This window comes from Phyllostomus discolor, chromosome 15 (assembly GCF_004126475.2).
Source record: "Phyllostomus discolor isolate MPI-MPIP mPhyDis1 chromosome 15, mPhyDis1.pri.v3, whole genome shotgun sequence".
Lineage (NCBI taxonomy): Eukaryota > Metazoa > Chordata > Mammalia > Chiroptera > Phyllostomidae > Phyllostomus > Phyllostomus discolor.
Genome location: NC_040917.2, coordinates 7,359,399 through 7,378,635, shown reverse-complemented (window position 1 = coordinate 7,378,635; position 19,237 = coordinate 7,359,399). Strand labels below are relative to the sequence as shown.

The 19,237-nt window shown below is 48.1% G+C and overlaps 1 protein-coding gene across 1 annotated transcript in view; it reads right to left on the bottom strand.

The window, feature by feature from the left end:
- PCNX2 (pecanex 2) overlaps window positions 1-15,049 on the bottom strand; it is a 204,245-nt gene extending 189,196 nt beyond the window's left edge. Inside the window, exon 1 of the mRNA XM_028531220.2 lies at window positions 14,687-15,049. Within this exon, the coding sequence (XP_028387021.1) occupies window positions 14,687-14,839 (153 nt within the window). The 5' untranslated portion in view covers window positions 14,840-15,049. The remainder of the gene's footprint in view (window positions 1-14,686) is intronic.
- Between the last annotated feature and the right edge of the window lie 4,188 nt (window positions 15,050-19,237).

Below are 19,237 nucleotides of genomic sequence, written 5' to 3'. Positions count from 1 at the left end.
GGGACCCTGTGCCATCTCTCTGTCCCCCAGCACAGTCTGCATCCCTTCTCTTGCCCTGCCTGCTTTTCGCCAGAAACTGAGTGTCGGTGTGTCTCAGACTCCGTCTGTCCTTCCACCAGCTGCACGTGCCTCCAGTTCGATCCTGCCTCAGGCCGATCCTGCCAGGGCCATCCGGTGGGTGTGTGGTCCTTCCCCCTCGGCGTTTCTCAACAGGAGTTCTACCGGCGCTGGAGGTGCGACAACCTCTCGCCGCACAAGATGCGCAGCGTCTTTGGCCCCCACTCTTTAAATGCTATTGTAACATTTAACTTAAATGTCACTGTGCCAAACTTACTGAGATGAACCCGAAAATGATGCAAACATCGCCAATGCCCCCCAAATCTAGAACCATTGTTCCCCATTTACTACAATTCACATGAGTAGGTATGACCGCGCTGCAGCCAAGGGCACTGTAATCACAGACATCAGCCGCTGTCATCATGTCACGAGCACCCTCACTCTTTAGCTTAGAGTTTCTCAACCTCCGCACTATTGATACGTTGGGCCGGTTAAGCCTCCGTGCTAGGGACTGTACTGCTAGGCATCGTAGGGTGTTTAGTAGCATCCGTGACCTCTACACACAAGCAACCCTTCCAGTGTGACCACAAATATCTCCAGAGATTGCCAAACGTCCCCAGAGGAAGTGCAGACTTGACCCCCCCACACACACACTAAAAACCACTGCTTCGCCTATAGTGAGTACTTTTTACCAACAGAGGTAAAAAAACACAGTCCCTGTACACAAAGTTCAAAGTCAAGAGAGACGAGTAGACAATTACAAGATGGGGTAGCAGGTGTGATAATTCCGGGAAGCTCAGGTGCACCTGACTCAGACTGAGGGGTGGGGCTGGGGGCCAAGGGAAATATTCCAGAGAAAGCAGACCTCTGTAAGACCTGCGGAGGGTGCCAGAGAGCAGGGCGGGAGGCGCGGTCGGGAAAGCACCAGGCCTTCCAGGAAGTGCGAATGTTTCAGGATGGAACATCGGGGGGCGTCGGGAGTGGAGGACACGGCTCCACGTGAGGGGTCCCATCCACTAGGGGCTCAGGAATTTGACTTTGACCGTGAAGAAAGAGCACAGAATGCTGTGCGAGCATGGAAGAGAGACACTGGTGTTTGCATTTTCCAAGCCCGCTGGTGCGGATGGGGGTGTGGACTTGGGGGAGTGGCTGGCCAGGAAGAGACCAGAAAGGGGTCGGCCTACTTTACCGAGCTCCGTGGACTTCAGTGGAATCACCCACGTGAGTGCCCGTGCGCAGCAGTTTCCACAGCATCTCTTTACCAACTGTCACGGGTGATACAACGAGACGTCAGTGATCGCCTCTGCTCTCCTGGGCCGGCAGGAGGAACACCGAAGGCTTTTGTAAGAGGAACCTCTGAGACCATCAGCACCAAGGACAGCGGGGCTGTCGGAAGAATGAATAATCCTACCAGACTGTGTGGGAGGAACCACCATATGGAGGGTTGCTGTCATTTTTATTTTTAAAAGTTACTATTTACGGAAAACAGGGTGGCAGTTCCCCCGAAACTAAAAACAGAACCACCGTATGATCTAGCAGCTGCACAGGAATCCAGAAGAAGAGGGAGCGCGGGATTGGAGCGGCTCCAGCGAAGCCACGCCCACAGCTGCGCCGTTCACACGGCCGGGGCACGTGTCTCTTCTGCACGCACGCATGCGTGCGAGCTCAGGATCCTCACACCAAACCTAACCGGTGGCCTGAGGACCACTGAACGCAACTTCAGATGTCTCTGTGGTCCTCTAGTCTTTATGACCCGGGAGGCCCAGAGACTCTGCGAGACAGTCACTCAACATACTTTTTTTTTGTTTGAACATGCCACCAAACTATCAAGCAAGGTTCGATTCTTGTTTCCAGCTCTGCTGCCTTCCCCCGTTTCTTTCCTTCCTTCTACTTTGTATTAGTTTTTATTTGTTTCTCATTATATTTTCTTGAAGACATAACCAACTGGATATTTGCTTCGTATTTCTCTCCTTTGTCAGTATATACACGACTTTGGCTTTCTTTTCCACTTAACAATAGATCCTGGAAGTCACTGTACTGCAGTCCATTTTCACATTTCCTTTTTCACAGCTGCATAGCACTCCACTGGGTGGATGAACCAGAATTCAGCTTTTTTATTCATCCTTATTTATTAAGTATCTAATTGTAGTCTTTTTTAAAGATTTTATTTATTTATTTTTAGAGAGGGAAGAGAGAGGAGAAAGAGAGAGAGAGAGAGCGAGAGAAACATCAATGTGCAGTTGCTGGGGGTCATGGCCTGCAACTCAGGCATGTACCCTGACTGGGAATTGAACCTGCAACACTTTGGTTCGCAGCCCGTGCTCAATCCACTGAGCTATGCCAGCCAAGGCTTAATTGTAGTCTTGAAAGCAAGAGTAAGTTACCAAAAGATGAAGATAGGAAATAAGTATTAGTTCTCTTGATTTTCTTTTGAGATGGTAAAGATTTGGAGAAAGGGAATAAAATATACACATAACCCAATATAGAAAATTCTTAAGGGCCCTTACAGTCCAAAACTTTAATATTTGTTTTCTATACTTAAGATCAGTCAGTATCTATAAATGAGTTAAAATCTTTTTGGTTGGATCCAATAATCTATTTTTTAAGTCCAAGTTTCCCATGCTAACAAAAACCATTGTATAAAAGGCACAAAGAAATACATAACTGCCATATAAATAAGGAAACAAAGGATACTCTGGAAAGCGGCAGCAAATTTAATTTTAAGGCAACCCAATACTGGGAGAAACACCTGGGTATCCAGGTTCCCTTCTGAAGAATGTGACCCTGACCCCGGCACTGCGGTGAGCACACAGAAGCACGCCCAGACACAGGCGGCCACAGCACTCGCGCCCTACCGTGCCCTCCCTCACCCAGTGAGGTCACAGGGACGAGAGGAGCAGCTGATTATCCGCGGTGCACAAGGCACCACACCAAGCACCAAGGAGGAACCCAAATGACACCCCCGCCCTCCCGTCCTGCACGGCTGGGAAGAGATGACCCTCTCCTGACCCCGAATGTCTCCCCTGACATCATGCTATCTGTTCGCTCCCTACGTGGAAGAACCGTATTCACCAGCTCTCTTCGTTGCTTCCCCTCCCACTGCCTCTGAGGTCTGGCTTCTACTCCTCATTGCGCTGCTGAAGACATTCTTGTTGATGTCTCTAAAAACAGTTAAACACGTAAAACAATTTTCTCTTTTATCAGCAGCACTGTTGGCCACTTGTAAACAATATTTTTATTTTTAGATTACAGCTGCCATACAATAGCACGTTAGTTTCAGGTGCACGATGCAGCGATCAGACATGCGAAGTGACCTTATGAAGTGACCCTCTGATGAGGCTAGCTGCTCACTCCCTGAAAGCTCGCCTCCTCTCTCTGGATGCAGGCTCCGCTGGCCTCACCTTGCTGCAGCCTCGCTCCTCTGCCCCACGCTGGGGCATGGGGCTTGGGCACCTGGACGCTCCGCCCTCTCCTCTCTCTCTACTCATTCCCCCCAGGAGCTGCCTCTCAGTGCTTGGGTGGTAAATACTGTCAAACTCCTATCTCTAGTTATGAATCTGAGCTCAGATCTACTGCTCTTTTCGGCTCCCCGCTCCTACATTCAACTGCCCGCTCAATGCTGACGCCCCAAAGGGAAGCCCAAACTAACCCGCCTGAAGCTGGGTGCTGGGTTCCCAGCCCTGATCCCCAGCCACCCTCTCCCACCTTCCCCCATCTCCCCATCTCCGTCAGTGGTGCCCAGCGTCTGCCCACACCAGACCCCAGCGTCTCCTTGACCTCTCGCTCATCCTCACTCCTCTGCCCCACCATGAACTCACCACCCAATCTCACCGAGTACAGTCTCATCGCTTCCTTTTTACCACCACCCCCACCTCCCAGCTCTCAACTCCTGAATCAGTCTCTCCCCCTCCCCCCTCGGTTCCTGCTCTTTCTCTCATCTGCTTCCCACCCAGCAGCCAGGGGATATTTTTGGTGAAGTAAAACGGCACAGCATTTTACTGTGTTTTTGAACAATGTTAGTGTTTATGCCTCAACATATGTTAAATCAACAAGAATGGAGGAAAAAACTAGAATTACGTGTCCACAGACAAACTTAACCATGTATCAAATTGAACACAAAACCAGAGACAAATCAAAAAATAAAAATAAAAAATTAATCCTATACAAATATCAAATCATCACATTATTCACTTGGAACTAATATAATGTTATATGTTGACGATATCTCAATACAAATTTTTTATAAAAAGAGTTAATCCAAGTAACTTGAGGATACAACAGTCTCACAGCATATTATTGGTATAATTTTAAAATAACAATGATAACAATAATAACTTAAAGCAATCTTGAACTATTAAAAGATTTTGTTTTGGTAGTGGTATAAAAGTAGTAATTCATGTATATATTTTAGAATCTTAAAAATAATATCATTAGAAAGCAGAGCTTTCACTGTGGGAAAAAGGAAACAGAAATGTGAGGTGGATGAAAGAGAAGAAGAAGAATCTTCTGATTTAAATCAGATTAATTAAAGGGTTTTTATTTTAAAATACATGTCCTGGCAGGGATGAGCGGATGGAAAAAGCGATATGATGCGAGGAGCTGAATGGACAGACAGACGGACAGATGGATGCAAGCGCATGGATGCAAGGATGCATCAGATGGATGCAAGGATGGATGCATGGATGGATGCATGGATGGATGCATGGATGGATGCATGGATGGATGGAGGCATGCTGTATGGAGGCATTGATGCATGGTGGATGGATGGATGCATGGGTGGGTGCATGGATGCATGCACACATGGGTAGATGGATGCATGGATGGATGTATAAGCTGTCTCATATCTGTCTGCACACTGAAAGGACCAGAGCCACAGACAATCCCAAGCAACAAACACAACCATCACTGCGCTGAATCCTGCCTTCCTGATGCCATTCTCCGCCACGAGTATCAGGCTCCTTCAGGAGACGGCTGGATTTCCCAGGCCAGGCCGAGGCGGGAAAGTGCAAGCCAAGCCTAGACTACCTTGTTGGGCCAGAAAGCAAGAAAGTTCCCAAATCCCTATGGGGATTTGGGAGGGGGACCTATGAAAGGACTCAGGAACTCCCAGAAGGAGGTCTCACTTGCTGAAGTTTGATCATTTGAGATGATGAATGATGACAGGAATTAGTTATAAGCATCACATTTTAAAAAAAACTGTGATTCGGGTGGCACACACACAATGCAACATATAGATCACGCATCACAGAAATGTACACTTGAAACCTATATGATCATACTAGCCAATGTCATGCCAATAAACTTAACTAAAATGGACCCATGAAACTATACTAACAAGCACAGCAAAACCACAGGGGCAGAGGGGGGAGAAAAGCTTTTCTTTGTAGAAGAAGGTGAATACATAGAAAACTGTCATTTTACAGCCACCCTTGTAATAAGCAGTTTAGGCAAGAATCATCCATTTATGCTCCAACCACTGATTGAAAGTTTTTGGGGGGGATACAATAGTGTGTAGAGGCTCCCAGTTCTCCTCACAAATGGTTTATTAAATACGAAGGGAAGACGGGTACCTTCAATGGAGAAATCGGGGCAATGCCACCTTAACCATGACCAACCTAACAGCACCAACAACGCGGGGGATGACATTACCACCTCTGATGTGGCACACAACAAGGACATATTACTTTGGTAGGATTTATGCCAAAAAAGTGCATAATCACTCATCTAATGTCAAGGGAACAACCTAAAAAAATCAGAGTAAGAGACATTCTGAAAGCAACTTTTGATGCCACAAAAAAAACAAAAGCTCAATAAACTTGTTCTAGAACAAAGGACAACTAAGAGATGACGACTAAAAGCAACGTATGGTCCCTGACTGAACCTTTGACCCAGAAAAACAAAGCAAAAACCCTGAGCGGCGGAGCATGTCATTTGGGTGACAGGGAAATAAATCTGGACGGGACTGGAACACACACCAGCAACAGCCCTCCCCCAGTGGTCACTCTTCGTGTGGTGTGACAATTATGTGTGAGAACATCCTTTTCCTTAGGAGATAAATATCTGCCGAAGGGAAAGGTGTCTTGATATCTGCAACTTGTTCTGAAATGATGCAGCAAAATTTTTAAGAAGTGTAAATATACAGTGATGAAGCAACGTGAAAAAATGTTAAGAACTGCTGAATCTAAGTGAAGCGCATATGGTATTCATTGTGCTATTTTTGCAACTTTTTTGTAGACTAGAAATTTTTCAAAAACAATTGAGGGGATAAAAGCATAATTTCCTGCTCCAAATTTGACAAACCAAAGAACCCAATGGTGTGTCTCACTGTACCGAGAATTTAGCCCAGACTCCTCATGGCCTGCCCATCTATCTCTTCCTGGCCAACTCCGAGTCATTCACTCGTCACGTCTCAGATGAGAAGTTATTCCCAAAGCCAGGAGGGGATCTCCCCTCTTTCCAACTCAGCGCCTTGTACTTCCTGTAACAACAATGATGTGTCTGTTTATCCTCATCAGCTATCTTCATAAAGGGAGACACCAATCTGTCTTTGGCCTGCTGTCTCCCCGATTTCCTGCAGAACACCGGGCACTGAGTCTGCTGTCGTGGACGTTAAGTGCTGCCCATCAAGTACGTCCAGTCTTTCCCAGGCACACGGAGGACTGCACTCTCCTCCCTCTGGAGCTGGGTGTGACCCTGCAGCTCGCCCTGAAAAAGAGGTCTCAGTCGAGAGGTATTCGCCAGTTCACGGCAGTAGCTTAAGAGCTAGCCATGACCTTCACTCTGTCTCCTCCACACTTGAACCTGGCAATGAGCAGCCAAGGTTCTGGGTGAGGATGCTGGGAAGCAGAGCCCTGGCCCCCCCAAAACAGAGGTCCTATCATGCCTACCACGAGCACAAGCCCCTGCTCGCCATGCCCAACCCCACTCACAGGCTATGCTGGACATATATGACCGAATAATAAGCTTGATGCAGCAAAAGGGGTCCTGAGCTCAACTGTTACATTAGCACAAACTAGCACAGTTTAAAAGTCATCTGAAAACCTAAGTATCCTTCATAGAGGATGGTTCCGATAAGTACTCTTTATTCATAAGAGAGACATAAAAGGCCCAAGAAGTTTCTGAACTAGAAAAACAAAGATATGCACACACGAAGACGGTACGTGTACAGGACAAAATACTCAGTTGGAAGTGAGGGCCAAAGAGCCAGACGGAGAGATACTAGAACCCAAGGGACTCCTGGAACAAACACACCCAGAAACTTCTAAACGGGGCATAAAAGTGATCACACGACTCTAAACCCCCCTCACCCAAAATGAAGACGGAATGTGTTCAGAAGGAGAGGATCTCCGTGAAGATTTCTGGAGGGGACCATTGGCTTTGGTGAGTCCTGTGTCTCTCTGCCCTCCAACAGTCAAAGGAGAAAGGCTTCCAGGGGGCCCAAGACTTAACATGGCCCTGGCCAGTGCGGCTCAGTTGTCTGGGTGTCTTCCCACAGAGCCAAAGGTTGGCAGTTCGATTCCCAGTCAGGGCACATCCCAGATTGGGACATAAGCAAGAGGCAACCAATCAACGTTTCTCTCCCTCTCTTTCTCCCTACCTGCCCTCCTCTCTAAAATAAATAAAATCTTTAAAAACCACCACCAACAACAACATGAGTCCCCTACAGTTTTGGTGGGAGTGGGAAGCACACTGAAAAGGCAGGAGGCTGCTTTGCCCAACTACTTCCCGGAACAGCTAAAAGACGCGAGACCGCCGGCCAGCTGCTCCGATGCAGGGACCCGGGAGACACTGCAACGCTGAGTGCGGCCTGTGCCCCCAGAGGGCACAGGGTGCCCACGTGGGCTGGGCGTGTGACAGTGCGCAGGAGGAATGTGCATCAGATCACATCCGAAGGGGCTGCTGGGGCAGAGACGACTGCAGCAGCGGAAGGCTGGAGTGGACATCACGTTGCAAGAACTTGGAAGGACCAGGTGGGACAGTCACACCGAAGCCCTTGGCCAGGAAACTGCGAGTGGGACGGCACAGGCCGGGAGAGCGGGTCTCTGAGGGAACGTGCCCAAGGACCTCAGCGGAGAGAGTCCGCTGGGGACGCGTGCCACACTTCAGGAGCCCAGAACCGGCCTTCCAGCGAGCCAGGCGGCACAGCACTTTCCTGCTCCTCATGGCCAGAGGCATTGAAACACGAGCCGGTGTGTGAGGGAGGACACGGAGACAAAAGTCTGCGTCCTCAGACCCGCCCCCTGCAGTGATGACGGAATGATGACACTTTGGTTATTTTATGGAACTGGGCGTTGTGAAATCTGAATCAAGTCCGTGGTTTTTCTCAGAGCAACGGAGGGACTGGCGTCGCCGGTGACCCGGAGTCACGGGCTTGCACAGGTCTCCATCCAGGGTAGGACATGGCTCCTCTCCAGGGCACAGTGGAAAGGTTGGGTGACCAGGACGCTGCTTTGTCCTCAAAACCAGGACCCCTGACATCAGACTTCCTGTGAGTATAAAATATCACAGGAGACCACCCGAGACCCTGCGTGGTGGCTGCCTCCCGAGTAAGGCACTGGGGACAGGGTGGGAGGTCCCTCGTGTCACTGAATGCGCTCTTCCAGTTTCTATTTTCGTCTCTCTCATGAAAGCGCCCGTGCTACAGGTGCTGTGGTTCGGGGTGAGGGCTCCAACGCTCGGCCCCGGGTCCTGGTCAGGTCACAACCAGCCACGAGTCCTTCAGCATGTTCACCGACCTCTCTGGGCCACGTCCATCAGTGGCATGGGGGCCCTTACCGGGCCGTCTGGTTGCTGTGAGAATGCTGTGATCAAGTTCACGCAGGGCGCTAACAACTGTGTCTGGCGCACGTGCCAGTGAGAGCTGGCTACTGTGACTACCTATCCCAACAAATTATAATAAGTTACGTACAGAGGGGAACCCATCAGAAAAAAATCAGGATACCATTACAAACTAGTCCTCTTTTTCTTCCATAGGATGTAGGAAAGAGACTTAATGTCAATTAAATGGAAATAAGGCTGGGCAACATTTAAAAGTAGTCATCTGAGAGACCAAATTCTTAAAGTCAGAAGATGATAATACCAGGTAGGAACCAACTTCCATCCACAGAAACATCACCACGAGCATCACAGCGTGAGACATTCCAAACGGAGAGTGCTCAGGAGACATACATTAGTCATGAGCTTGCAATGCTAGAGCAGAAAGAAAAAAACGTTTAAAGCACTATTTTTGGAGGGCACGCTAGAGGCAGCATTCCAGGACAAGACCGGTGCTGCATCCTTTGCCACACAAGCACCACCTGCCCTCGGACGTCCACATGTCCAAGTGGCAGGAGATCAAGGACGCACAGGAGGAACTTGCAGAAGGGCAGCCACACTCACTTGAGATGGACGGTATTACCCTGTAAAGACTGGAGACGACGGCCGAGGGTGCCTGGGGGTGGAGGACACCCCCTCGAAAGTGCTCACACAGGGAAGGCAAAGTTCTCCCTGAGCCACACCCTGGGCATGTACCTCCAGACAGCCGTCTGCCGGACACAGCTTCAGCCCGGAGCAGGAGGCCGGGTCTGCCCCTCTGCGAGGCCCAGGGCCAGGGAGCAGTGCCTGCAAGCATCCTCGAGCTGCAGCCCCTTCCCCACAGCCCCCACTCTGTTTCCGCAGGGGAGGGCAGCAGGAAGGTGAGACTGGGGAAGTTCAGACATTCCAGTGAATTACAGAGAAAGTTCACGGGGATCCTGCGTCTCGGTGTGAGAACAAATGAGGCCCCCAGAGGGGGAAGGGCCAGCAGACAAGATCAGAGAAGGAAGGCGCACAGCACATGCTCCACCGCAGAACAAGCCTTCCTTGCAACCTGGGAGGCAGGGCGCCAGGCCCAGCAGTTCAACAACGTAACGACGACCACGTGGACCGGCCAGGCCAGCTAGACAAGGCTGTGCAGCTAGAACCCGGCGCACAGGCCTCCAGCTGAGGGGTCAAATTGTGGCTGAGGTCCAGTCCCCAAATTCTGAGCCAGGAAAGAGTACCTTTTTGGGAAGGCCAGAAGGAAGGATGGCCAAAGGAAAACAAAACCCAAGGAAATCAATCTAGTTAGGGACCCGAATGGGGAGTGGCTATATAGAGTCACACCTGAACAGGGAATGACTCTGTAATGGAAGAGTCCCGCTTGGGGTAACAGTACCAGCTGGTATACGTAAAGCGCTAACTAGATGTCTAGTGCCACGCCAGCATGTGATAGGTATTCCCGCTTTGCAGTTGGACAGGAAGTGGCTGCTAGCAAAGACAGTCTCTCAGGCTAAGCCATAAAGGAAAGTTGGAAGCAGCAAGTCTGGTGAAAAGAAAAGAAAAGGAAACATACAGGAACAGCCATAAAGCAAAAGACGGGATTTCTGTGTGAATGTCATACAGAATGTCGCCCTTCGTGGGGCCTCAGAGAATGTGAAAGTTTCACCCTATTTTTTTCAAGGCTCAACTTGTCCTCTACTCGGGGTGACCACGCAGCCATCAGGATAATCAGATTCTGCTTGATGTGACTCCACTGTCTGCAGGAGTTCAAGTGCGCTCGCGTGTACCGGGCCGGGCAGCACAGCGCAGTGGAAAAGCAAAGACTTGGACACCACAGGACCTGGGTTCCAATTCTGAATTCATCTCCGACTCTCTGGACGGCAGTGAGCAAGAACTCTCTCCGGGTCTCAGCTGCTAAACCTGTTCAATGAAACCCATTATCCCCACTTTACAGGTGACACAACGGAAGAAGGGATGTGACTTACACAAGGTCACATGGTTGATAAGCACTCGCCTGATGCCGTCAGAGCTTACTCAGGGTCAGAGTCACAGCCGGGCTGGTCCTGTTCTAGAGTTTGATGGGAACCTACCTGGGTGAGGGGGTGCGAGAACCCGAGTAATAAATGAAAGCTGAACTGTCTCTGAGGACAAATGCATCTTTCAGTCTGTCCAAGAGGAGCTGAGGTCAATAACATGTCCAAGTAAATTCTTTCCAAATTATCCAAATTGGCTTAATGTTTTGGGGTGATGTATTTTTGAGCATTTCTCAGAAATATATAGTTTGCAAATGCTGATAAATAACTTTTCACAATATCAACTAAAACTAAGTGAACTCTAGGGCTTACGGGAGTTAGTAATACAACTTCAATGTACATAGTCAAAGTACCCATTAAATTCAAAAGTGGACTTTTCCTACAGAGGAACTGTCTTGATTGAACATGTTTGAGCTAAAATTGTGTAAAAGCACAAGAGTTCCGGGCTCCCTAAAATAACAGAACTCTGAGTAAGCCCGTTGTGAGTGAGCACTGGGTATCTTTTTTGGACCAAGTTCTTATAAATTGAACAAACTAAAAGAGATAAAATTCACAGGCAGCACTGAAGTGCCGAAGAATATAATAACGCCCCTTTTTATTATAAAATTTTTACTACAAAATCATAAGCATGTAATTTTGTAACATAAAAATATCACACTCAAGCACACCATATGACAATTTAGGTGAAATGTTCAAATTAGAACTATAAATTATGGCACCCATATAATTACCCTACCAACCATACTCAAGCAGGCTTTGTTACTTCTGTCAGACCCTGTATTTAAGTATCAAGACCTGGTGAACAAAGACCTGGCTGGGTAGCTCAGTTGGTTAAAGCACTGTCCTGATACACCGAAGCTGCAGGTTTGACCCCCAGTCAGGGCACATACAAGAGCAACCAATGAATGCATAAGTAAACAGAACAACAGATGGATGTTTCTCTCTCTGTCTCTCTCTCTCTGCTCTGTTTCTCTTTCTCTTTTCCTCTCTCTCTGTAAAATCAATAGAATTTTTAAAAATTTAAAAAGGGCCCTTAGCTGGTGTAGCTCAGTGGATTGAGCTCGGGCTGCGAACCACGCATCGCAGGTTCGATTCCCAGTCAGGGCACATGCCTGGGTTGCAGGCCACGGCCCCCAGCAACTGCACATTGATGTTTCTCTCTCTCTCTCTCCTTCCCTTCCCTCTCTAAAAATAAATTTAAAAATCTTTAAAAAAAGAATTGTTTTTTAATTATTAAAAAGAGCTAGAGAACAGAGCCTCAGTTGGAGGAGGAGAGTCTTTTATTCCTAAGATCACTTTCAGAGACCAGACAACCAAGCAAGAAAAAGATAATGTGTTAAAAAATAAAATAGACTATTTATTTAAAAGCAGCATAACAATAAATGCATTCACTTAAAATTACTCTATAATAGTTAAAAGCACACTGGCATAAAGTTATAAAAATTTTAGTATAACTGTTTGATCCAAAAACTCCAACATAGGAATAAAATTATTTAAGGTATCAGTTTTCTACTTTCTAAACGCTTGAGATTTCACCCAAATTTTAAAACTATCATTAAAGAGAAATTTAACTAAGGAGAATTTTCTATTTAATAAGGTAGAAATCAAGCTACTCATAAAGGGTAATCAGGTAGAATTTAAGGGTTCTGATCATGCACATACATCAAATCTTAACAGTAGCTATGCAGAAATGAGCCCGTGTGTGTAGGAAAGTCAGTGGAAATTAACTACTAGTGTGGGCTGGCGGAGGAGGGAGACCGGAAACGAAGCACATACTGCTATTGTTACCAGGAAATGCTAGAGACACACAGTGAAGTGGACGGTGTAATGCTGGTGGGAACAGAGAGAGACGCAGGTTGATTTTATTCCCACCAGTTTATTACACAGGAGATTGGCATTAACCAAATGAAGGGCGCTCTGCCAGGCACAAGAAAAACCAAGATAATGAACAAAGTCAAAATGTATGTCCTCAAAAAGCCATGTCCAGGAGTAGAGGTGAATACATATTCCGACAACTAAGTATAAGGCGGAATTCAAAACATTCAGTAGCACTAACAGCAAATCCAGAATACTATAAGGGCAAGAGAGAGAGAAATGCATTCGGGCTGACTGGAATTAGGGACCCTAGACAGAGACAGCCACTCCATAGTGCTTTAACAAGTGGACTTTGGCAAGTGAATGATGGTAAAGAAAAAGGAAAAAAAAAGGCCAGGTCATATTGAGCCATCACGGTGCACCAGGTACTGTGAGAAGTGCTTTAATCCATTCGGTCCTCCTATTAGCTCTGTCACGGAGGTACCACTAACCCTGCTTTACAAGCCAGCAGGCTGAAGCTCGCTCAAGCTCATGCAACTAGTAGGTAGGAGCACGAAGCTGGAATCCAACGTTTCTCCTCATGCTCCTGGTCCCTGCTCACTCAGCTGTGCCGCCCCTCTCGGCAGGGAGAAAACACTGGGACCCATGGGCCCAGGAGAAATGATGGACAAGGGCAAGAAGGAGAAACCTAAACTTAATGAAGGACCACCCTGGGCCAGCCTCCATATTAAATGCCTTTTATGTGAGATTTTATGTATTTTTCCTGTGAAACGGCCATTCTCAGATCTATTTAAAGGATGAAGAAACTAAGGTTTAGATGGGCCAATTATCAGGTCAAGCAGCTAAAAGTAGAAAACCAGAAATTTAAACCAGATCTGAGTCCAATCCCAGGTCAAGTGGCACAGAAAGATGCTTTATGCGGTATCCCAGTTAAGCCCCCAAATAACCCTACGTCTGGTAGTGTTTTCTCATTTTACAGATAAGTAACTGAAAAATCAGGTAGGGTCAGTCACTTCCTCAAGGTCACAGAACTGGCAGGAGGGGGCCCAACCTTCACCCAAGAAGCTTGACTTCAGAGCCAGAATTCCAAACCTCTGGATAAACTTTCAGAAACACAGGAGCCAAGTCACAGAGAACCTCGGACCGAGAGCTTGGAACCCCTCAGCCATGCAAACTCATCAAAGATTTCTGCTGTGGAGATTATGGTCAAATTATATTTCCGGCATAAAATCTTTCAACAGATGTATCAAAATTAGATTCTCGGCACATAAAGTTTAATAGGCCATGGAGCACCTTACCTGAACAGCTCTTCAAAGAAGGTTAACCACTGTTTCAGGTAGGTGGTTTAATTTACCTTAGAAGGTCATCTATGTAGTTATTCAGCACTCAATTACCGTGACCTTACTAACTGTCGAGACCCAACTAGGTGCTGCAACACTTTTTCCAGCATAAACTACATTAGATGAACCCATCATTATATTTTCTACAGACTGACTGACATAGGCGTGTGGAAATGGCAAGTTGAGTAACTGATCATTGAACCTGCCTTCTCAGAGCAAAACAGGAAGGAGAGCGCGGGGAAAATCAACGACCGAAATAGGTTTTAACATTTCACTTTGCCTTTTGGCTATCATGTTTGGCAAACAACATCTTATGCCAAACCTTAACCTATCCTAACCAGCCCAGAGGCCCAAGACCCTCCACCTGCTAAGCAGCTCAACACTCGCGAGTGACAAGCAGAGCCTGACTCATCCTAAAAGCCGGCATCAATTCTTAATGAGTCCCAGACCCCACAAGCCTTTTCTAATTCTTTTCCTGCCAGTGAGTCCCGGCCCCTCTATCCCAGCACTTTCTCTCTCCCAAATTCCTGGGGACCTTCCCCATCCCACTTCCTAAGAATAAATGCCAACCCTTTCCATCAGGACGCAGCCTCGCAGGCTTCGGTGGCTTTCTCCCCGTCTTCCCTTCGTCCAGTTTACCGCAGCTCGGAGCTCTCCACTCACCAGGTGCAGGGCCAGGGGCAGCAGCAGCAGGAACAGCCACAGGTAGAGGTGGAAGCTGTTGGTGAACTTGCTGTGCTCTGGGTCGTGGTACCAGCCTCCGGTGAGCGCGGCCCACACGCCCTGCCGGAGCAGCTGCAGCACCTGGGACACCATGCCGGCTGGCCCCCGGGGTCCGCACTCCGCGCCGCCTGCTGCGGCCCAGGACCCCAGCGCGCGCAGCTCTAACACCCTGGCCACCGGACTGCGCCCCCACCGCCGCCGCCGTCCCCTCCACCGCCCTCCGCCCCACTACTGAAGCCTTTCTGCCGGGACCCGCACACTGCGGCGCCGCAACCGGCTGCTGCCTCCGGGAGGTGAGCGCCATGTCCGAGGGAGGAAGGATCTTCCCATGGTGCCCCGCGGCGGCTACTCAGAGGATGCGCCAGAGGCCCCGCCCAGCGCCCGCCCAGTCTCCCGCACAGCCCTAGCTGCGGGTAAGAAGGTCTCCTGAGACCCTCTGGCCTCTCTTTCCCCCCCTTCTATTAGAGGTCATGAAAAGCTTAAAAATCAAAGATGTTCTCATGCATATGACGTAAAGTAGAGTACGCTCCTTTGCCTTTGCCTTTTTCACTGCCTGCACCAAAATGTTTATGTAACTCAGATCCTGTCACAGGTCAGTCAAGGTAATTTCTTCCGCTGAGCATTGCTTGCGCAGCGTCCTCCTCCCGGACGTACCACTCACCCCAGACACTGCCCAGCTCAGTTCTGCCTGCACCTTTGGCATCCGCCTTTTTCCTCCCTGACCTGCTCCTCCCTGTTGTGCAGCTTGGCAGGTAAAGAAGATAACGACTTTCCTGGAATAGTTTCAGGGAGCTCGGTTAAGCTATTTGCCTTTTTGTGTATCTCCTAGAACTTAATCTCAAGCATCAGCTGGCTGTTCGGAACATTAGTCTGTCTTTCCGTGCTGTTCAGGGAGGAAGACCCACTAGAAGGTATCATTGAACTAATAATCTTTAAGCTTTTCTAGTATTTATCATTCATAGTATAGAAATTTCAGATTGTCTTTCTGAAAGCAGGTTTTGGAAAGAAAGGGATAAGAAGGAATTCATCTTCTCTAGAATGAGGAAGGGAAGCCCTCATTATTAGTCATTGATAAAGTAAATGGTGTCAGACTCTTGAATAGAGCAGGCTTTAGAAAAGGAGGAGGTTAGAGGAAATTTGTCCCTTCGGAGCAAGCAGAGAAAGCTGTGTGATGTAAGGCCTGTGGGGAAGGACGAGGATTAGAAGGCTCTGAGACCCCAAACATGTCTTTCCTGCATCATGCCTACCTCATCCATCCCAAGTACATCTCTTCTCCGATATGTGCACCTGTGTGTGCCCTGGCTGTGCACTGCTCTGCAGCACTGTTTGCCCATAGCTGCCTTGGTCAGTCCCGATACAGGCGTGCCAGCCTTCCTGTGCTCAAAGGAAAACTGTGTGTGTGTGTGGGGGGGGGGTCATTCTGAGGAGCTGATCTTAGACATGAAAGTACACTCAGACTGCAAAGTCTCACACCAGTGTGTAATCTTTCAGACTTTGCCACTCTTTGCTCTGCAGTCATCTGCAAGAATGACTAACCACTGTGGCCAGTGTGGCTTGGTTGACTGGAGTGTCATCCATAAAGCGAAAGGTTGCAGGTTCTATTCCTGATCAGGGCACATGCTGGGTTGTGGATTTGGTCCCTGATCCAGGCAAGTGTGAGAGGCCACCAGTCAATGTTTCTCTCTCTCTTTCTCCCTCCTTTCCCTTCTCTCTAAAACCTATGAGCATGTCTTTAGGTGAGGATAAAAAAAGATAAGAATGATTAACTAAGCTCTGGCTGGCATAGCTCAGTGGATTGAGCGTGGGCTGCAAACCAAAGTGTCACAGGTTCAATTCCCAATCAGGGTACATGCCTGGGTTGCAGCCGCACATTGATGCTTCTCTCTCTCTCCCTCCCTCCCTTCCCTTTCTGAAAAATAAATAAATAAACTATGTTTTTAAAAAGGTAAGAATGATTAACCAAAATGTAATAATGCTGCTTTCTGTGTTGGAAGAGTAATTTTCTCAAAGACACAGAGGGTGATTGCTTTTATATGGCACCAATGCTTGAAACTTACCAGGTGTTCTATAAATGTTTAATGAATGAATGAATGAATGACAGAATCAACTCCAGCAGAAAGACCCACCCGACAGAATCACATTCCTGTGCAGGGGTCGAGGAGGAATGGCCATGCAACGGGTCCGCTCCTGCACTGGTTTGTCCCTATTCATTGGCTCCTGATTCACCCAACATTCACTGAGCACCTTCTGTGCACCAGGCATTTTTCTGAAGACTGAGGAAGCAAATGTAAATAAAATACAGTTCCTGCTGTGAAGGCATTCATAGATTACAATAAACAACAACAACAAAAAACGGTGCGCTGTGATAGGACTGTCAGAGGAGTTCACCTAAAAGATGTGACAGCAGGTGGACCCAAGAGCTGGATGCTGGCAAGAGGAAAGTCCTTCCCAATACCCGAGTGCACCCCTCAGCCTCATGCTGGGAATGGCGTATGTTCAGCACACCGTTCCTGCACTAAGAAACACTTCCAGGGTGCGGCTTTGAGAGAGTGGTGTGTCATTGAGCCATCTGGACTGATACATGACTAAACCCCTTCAAGGCCTCTATATAAACCCTTAAAATCCTAGTGTGTGGATGCAGAGATCTACGGTTTGTTTTGGTGCCTCTTTTCTGAATTTCAGATTTATATCTACTTGGGGACCCTCAGCTCCAGGCCCTCAGCGTGTTCAAACATGTTATCATTGGCCTCTCTCCTGTTGCATGTCCCCCATTGGACCTTCTGTACTTTGGATCTCCGTCGATACAACTACAGTCCACCCATCCAATCATTTAGTATCCTTTCTGGGATTCCTCCTCTCTCACTACCATATCCCATCGATCATGAAGTCCTATCAGTTTGATCTCCAAATGATTATTCTTTTTAAAGATTTTATTTATTATTTATTTTAGAGAGAGGGCAAGGGACAGAGAAAGAAGGAGAGATATATCAACATGCGGTTGCCTCTCCTGCGCCCCCTACTGGGGACCTGGCCTGCAGCCCAGGCATGTGCCCTAACCAGGAGCCGAAAGGACGGCCTTTTGGTTCACAGGCTTGCACTCAATCCACTATACCATACCAGCCAGGGCTCCAAATGATTGTTAACTACATGTGCTTTGCCCTGTCCCTACTACCACTGCTTCAGGTCACGTCCTCGGGATTTCTCGCCTGGACTATCACAGTGGCTTCCTGGTGGGTGTAGTATCTCCAACGTAAGCCCTATATCGAGTGAGATCCTTCCAGGAAAAAGAGTAATTCTGGCTTTTAAACGGAGATAATTTAATACGGGCAATGGGGAAGCTGAGAACGTAAACAAAAAATGGCGATCCACCAGAGATTAGCAAAGGAGAAGCAGGACTCCTCAGACTACAGGAGCAGTGAGAGGAGGCAGTGTCGTGGGAACTGAGAAGCCCAGGACGGGCAGCGGGCGACAGCACCAGGTGGAGACAGGCCAGAGGGTCGGAGATGGCAGCTGCCAGGGAGATTCCACAGAAAGGTGATGGTGGGGGAGCACAGCGAACACCCTGGCTTGTTTTCTCCTGCCTTCCATCTCCTACCAGTCCCTTCCACTGGCCAAACCTACCCGGAAGCCGTGTGTGCAAGGAAGTCTGGGAAATGTAGTCACCCGTGATGCATCAGAGCAGGCGAAAGGGAAGCCAACGTGATTTATAGAAAACGTAAACCTGACCTGGTTACCGCTTCTTAAAATTCTTTCCATCACACTCTGGAAAGACAAACAAAAAAGAGTTGAGAGACCCCCAACCTTTGCCTTCATTTAGGCCCTTCAATCCCGGCCCTGGAAACCCAAACCGCTCGTATAGGGCGGGGCAAAGTAGATTTAAAGTTGCTCTTGTGGAAAACAATACATGAGTTAATAAATAATATTGCAAGAATAAACCCCATGTTTCATGTACTCACAACTATAAACCTACTTTTGCCCCACCCCGCATTTCTCTGCCCACCTCATGATGCTTCGTGCCTGCCTGCCTTTCTCAGCAAGTCAACATGCACGCGCGCACACACGCACACACAGTGCTGGGATTTTGCTGGGGATTATGATTGAATCCATTAGTAAACGTTGAGTGAAATGACACCTTTTCAATGCTGCGCCTCTGCACTAATGAAGATGTAACCCTCCACGTGTTGAGACCTCTCAATAACATTTTATGGTATTGTTTGCTGAATTCTTTCACATTACTTACTGACGGTGTCGGCCATGATCCAGCTGGCTAGGGGTGAGGGAAGTAATGTAAAATGGAAATGCCATGGAACTGGAAGTCATCGGGATTGATGTGTTAAAATAATATGGGAAGTGGAGCAGCGCCGCGTCACGGCCAGATGCACACCCAGGCTCCGCTGAGTAGGAACTGCTGGCTAAGTGCAGTGTGCTCGTCCAGCAGCCCTCGTGCGGGCCTGGCGGTTGAGAGCAGACAGTGACTCAGCTGCGTCTGAG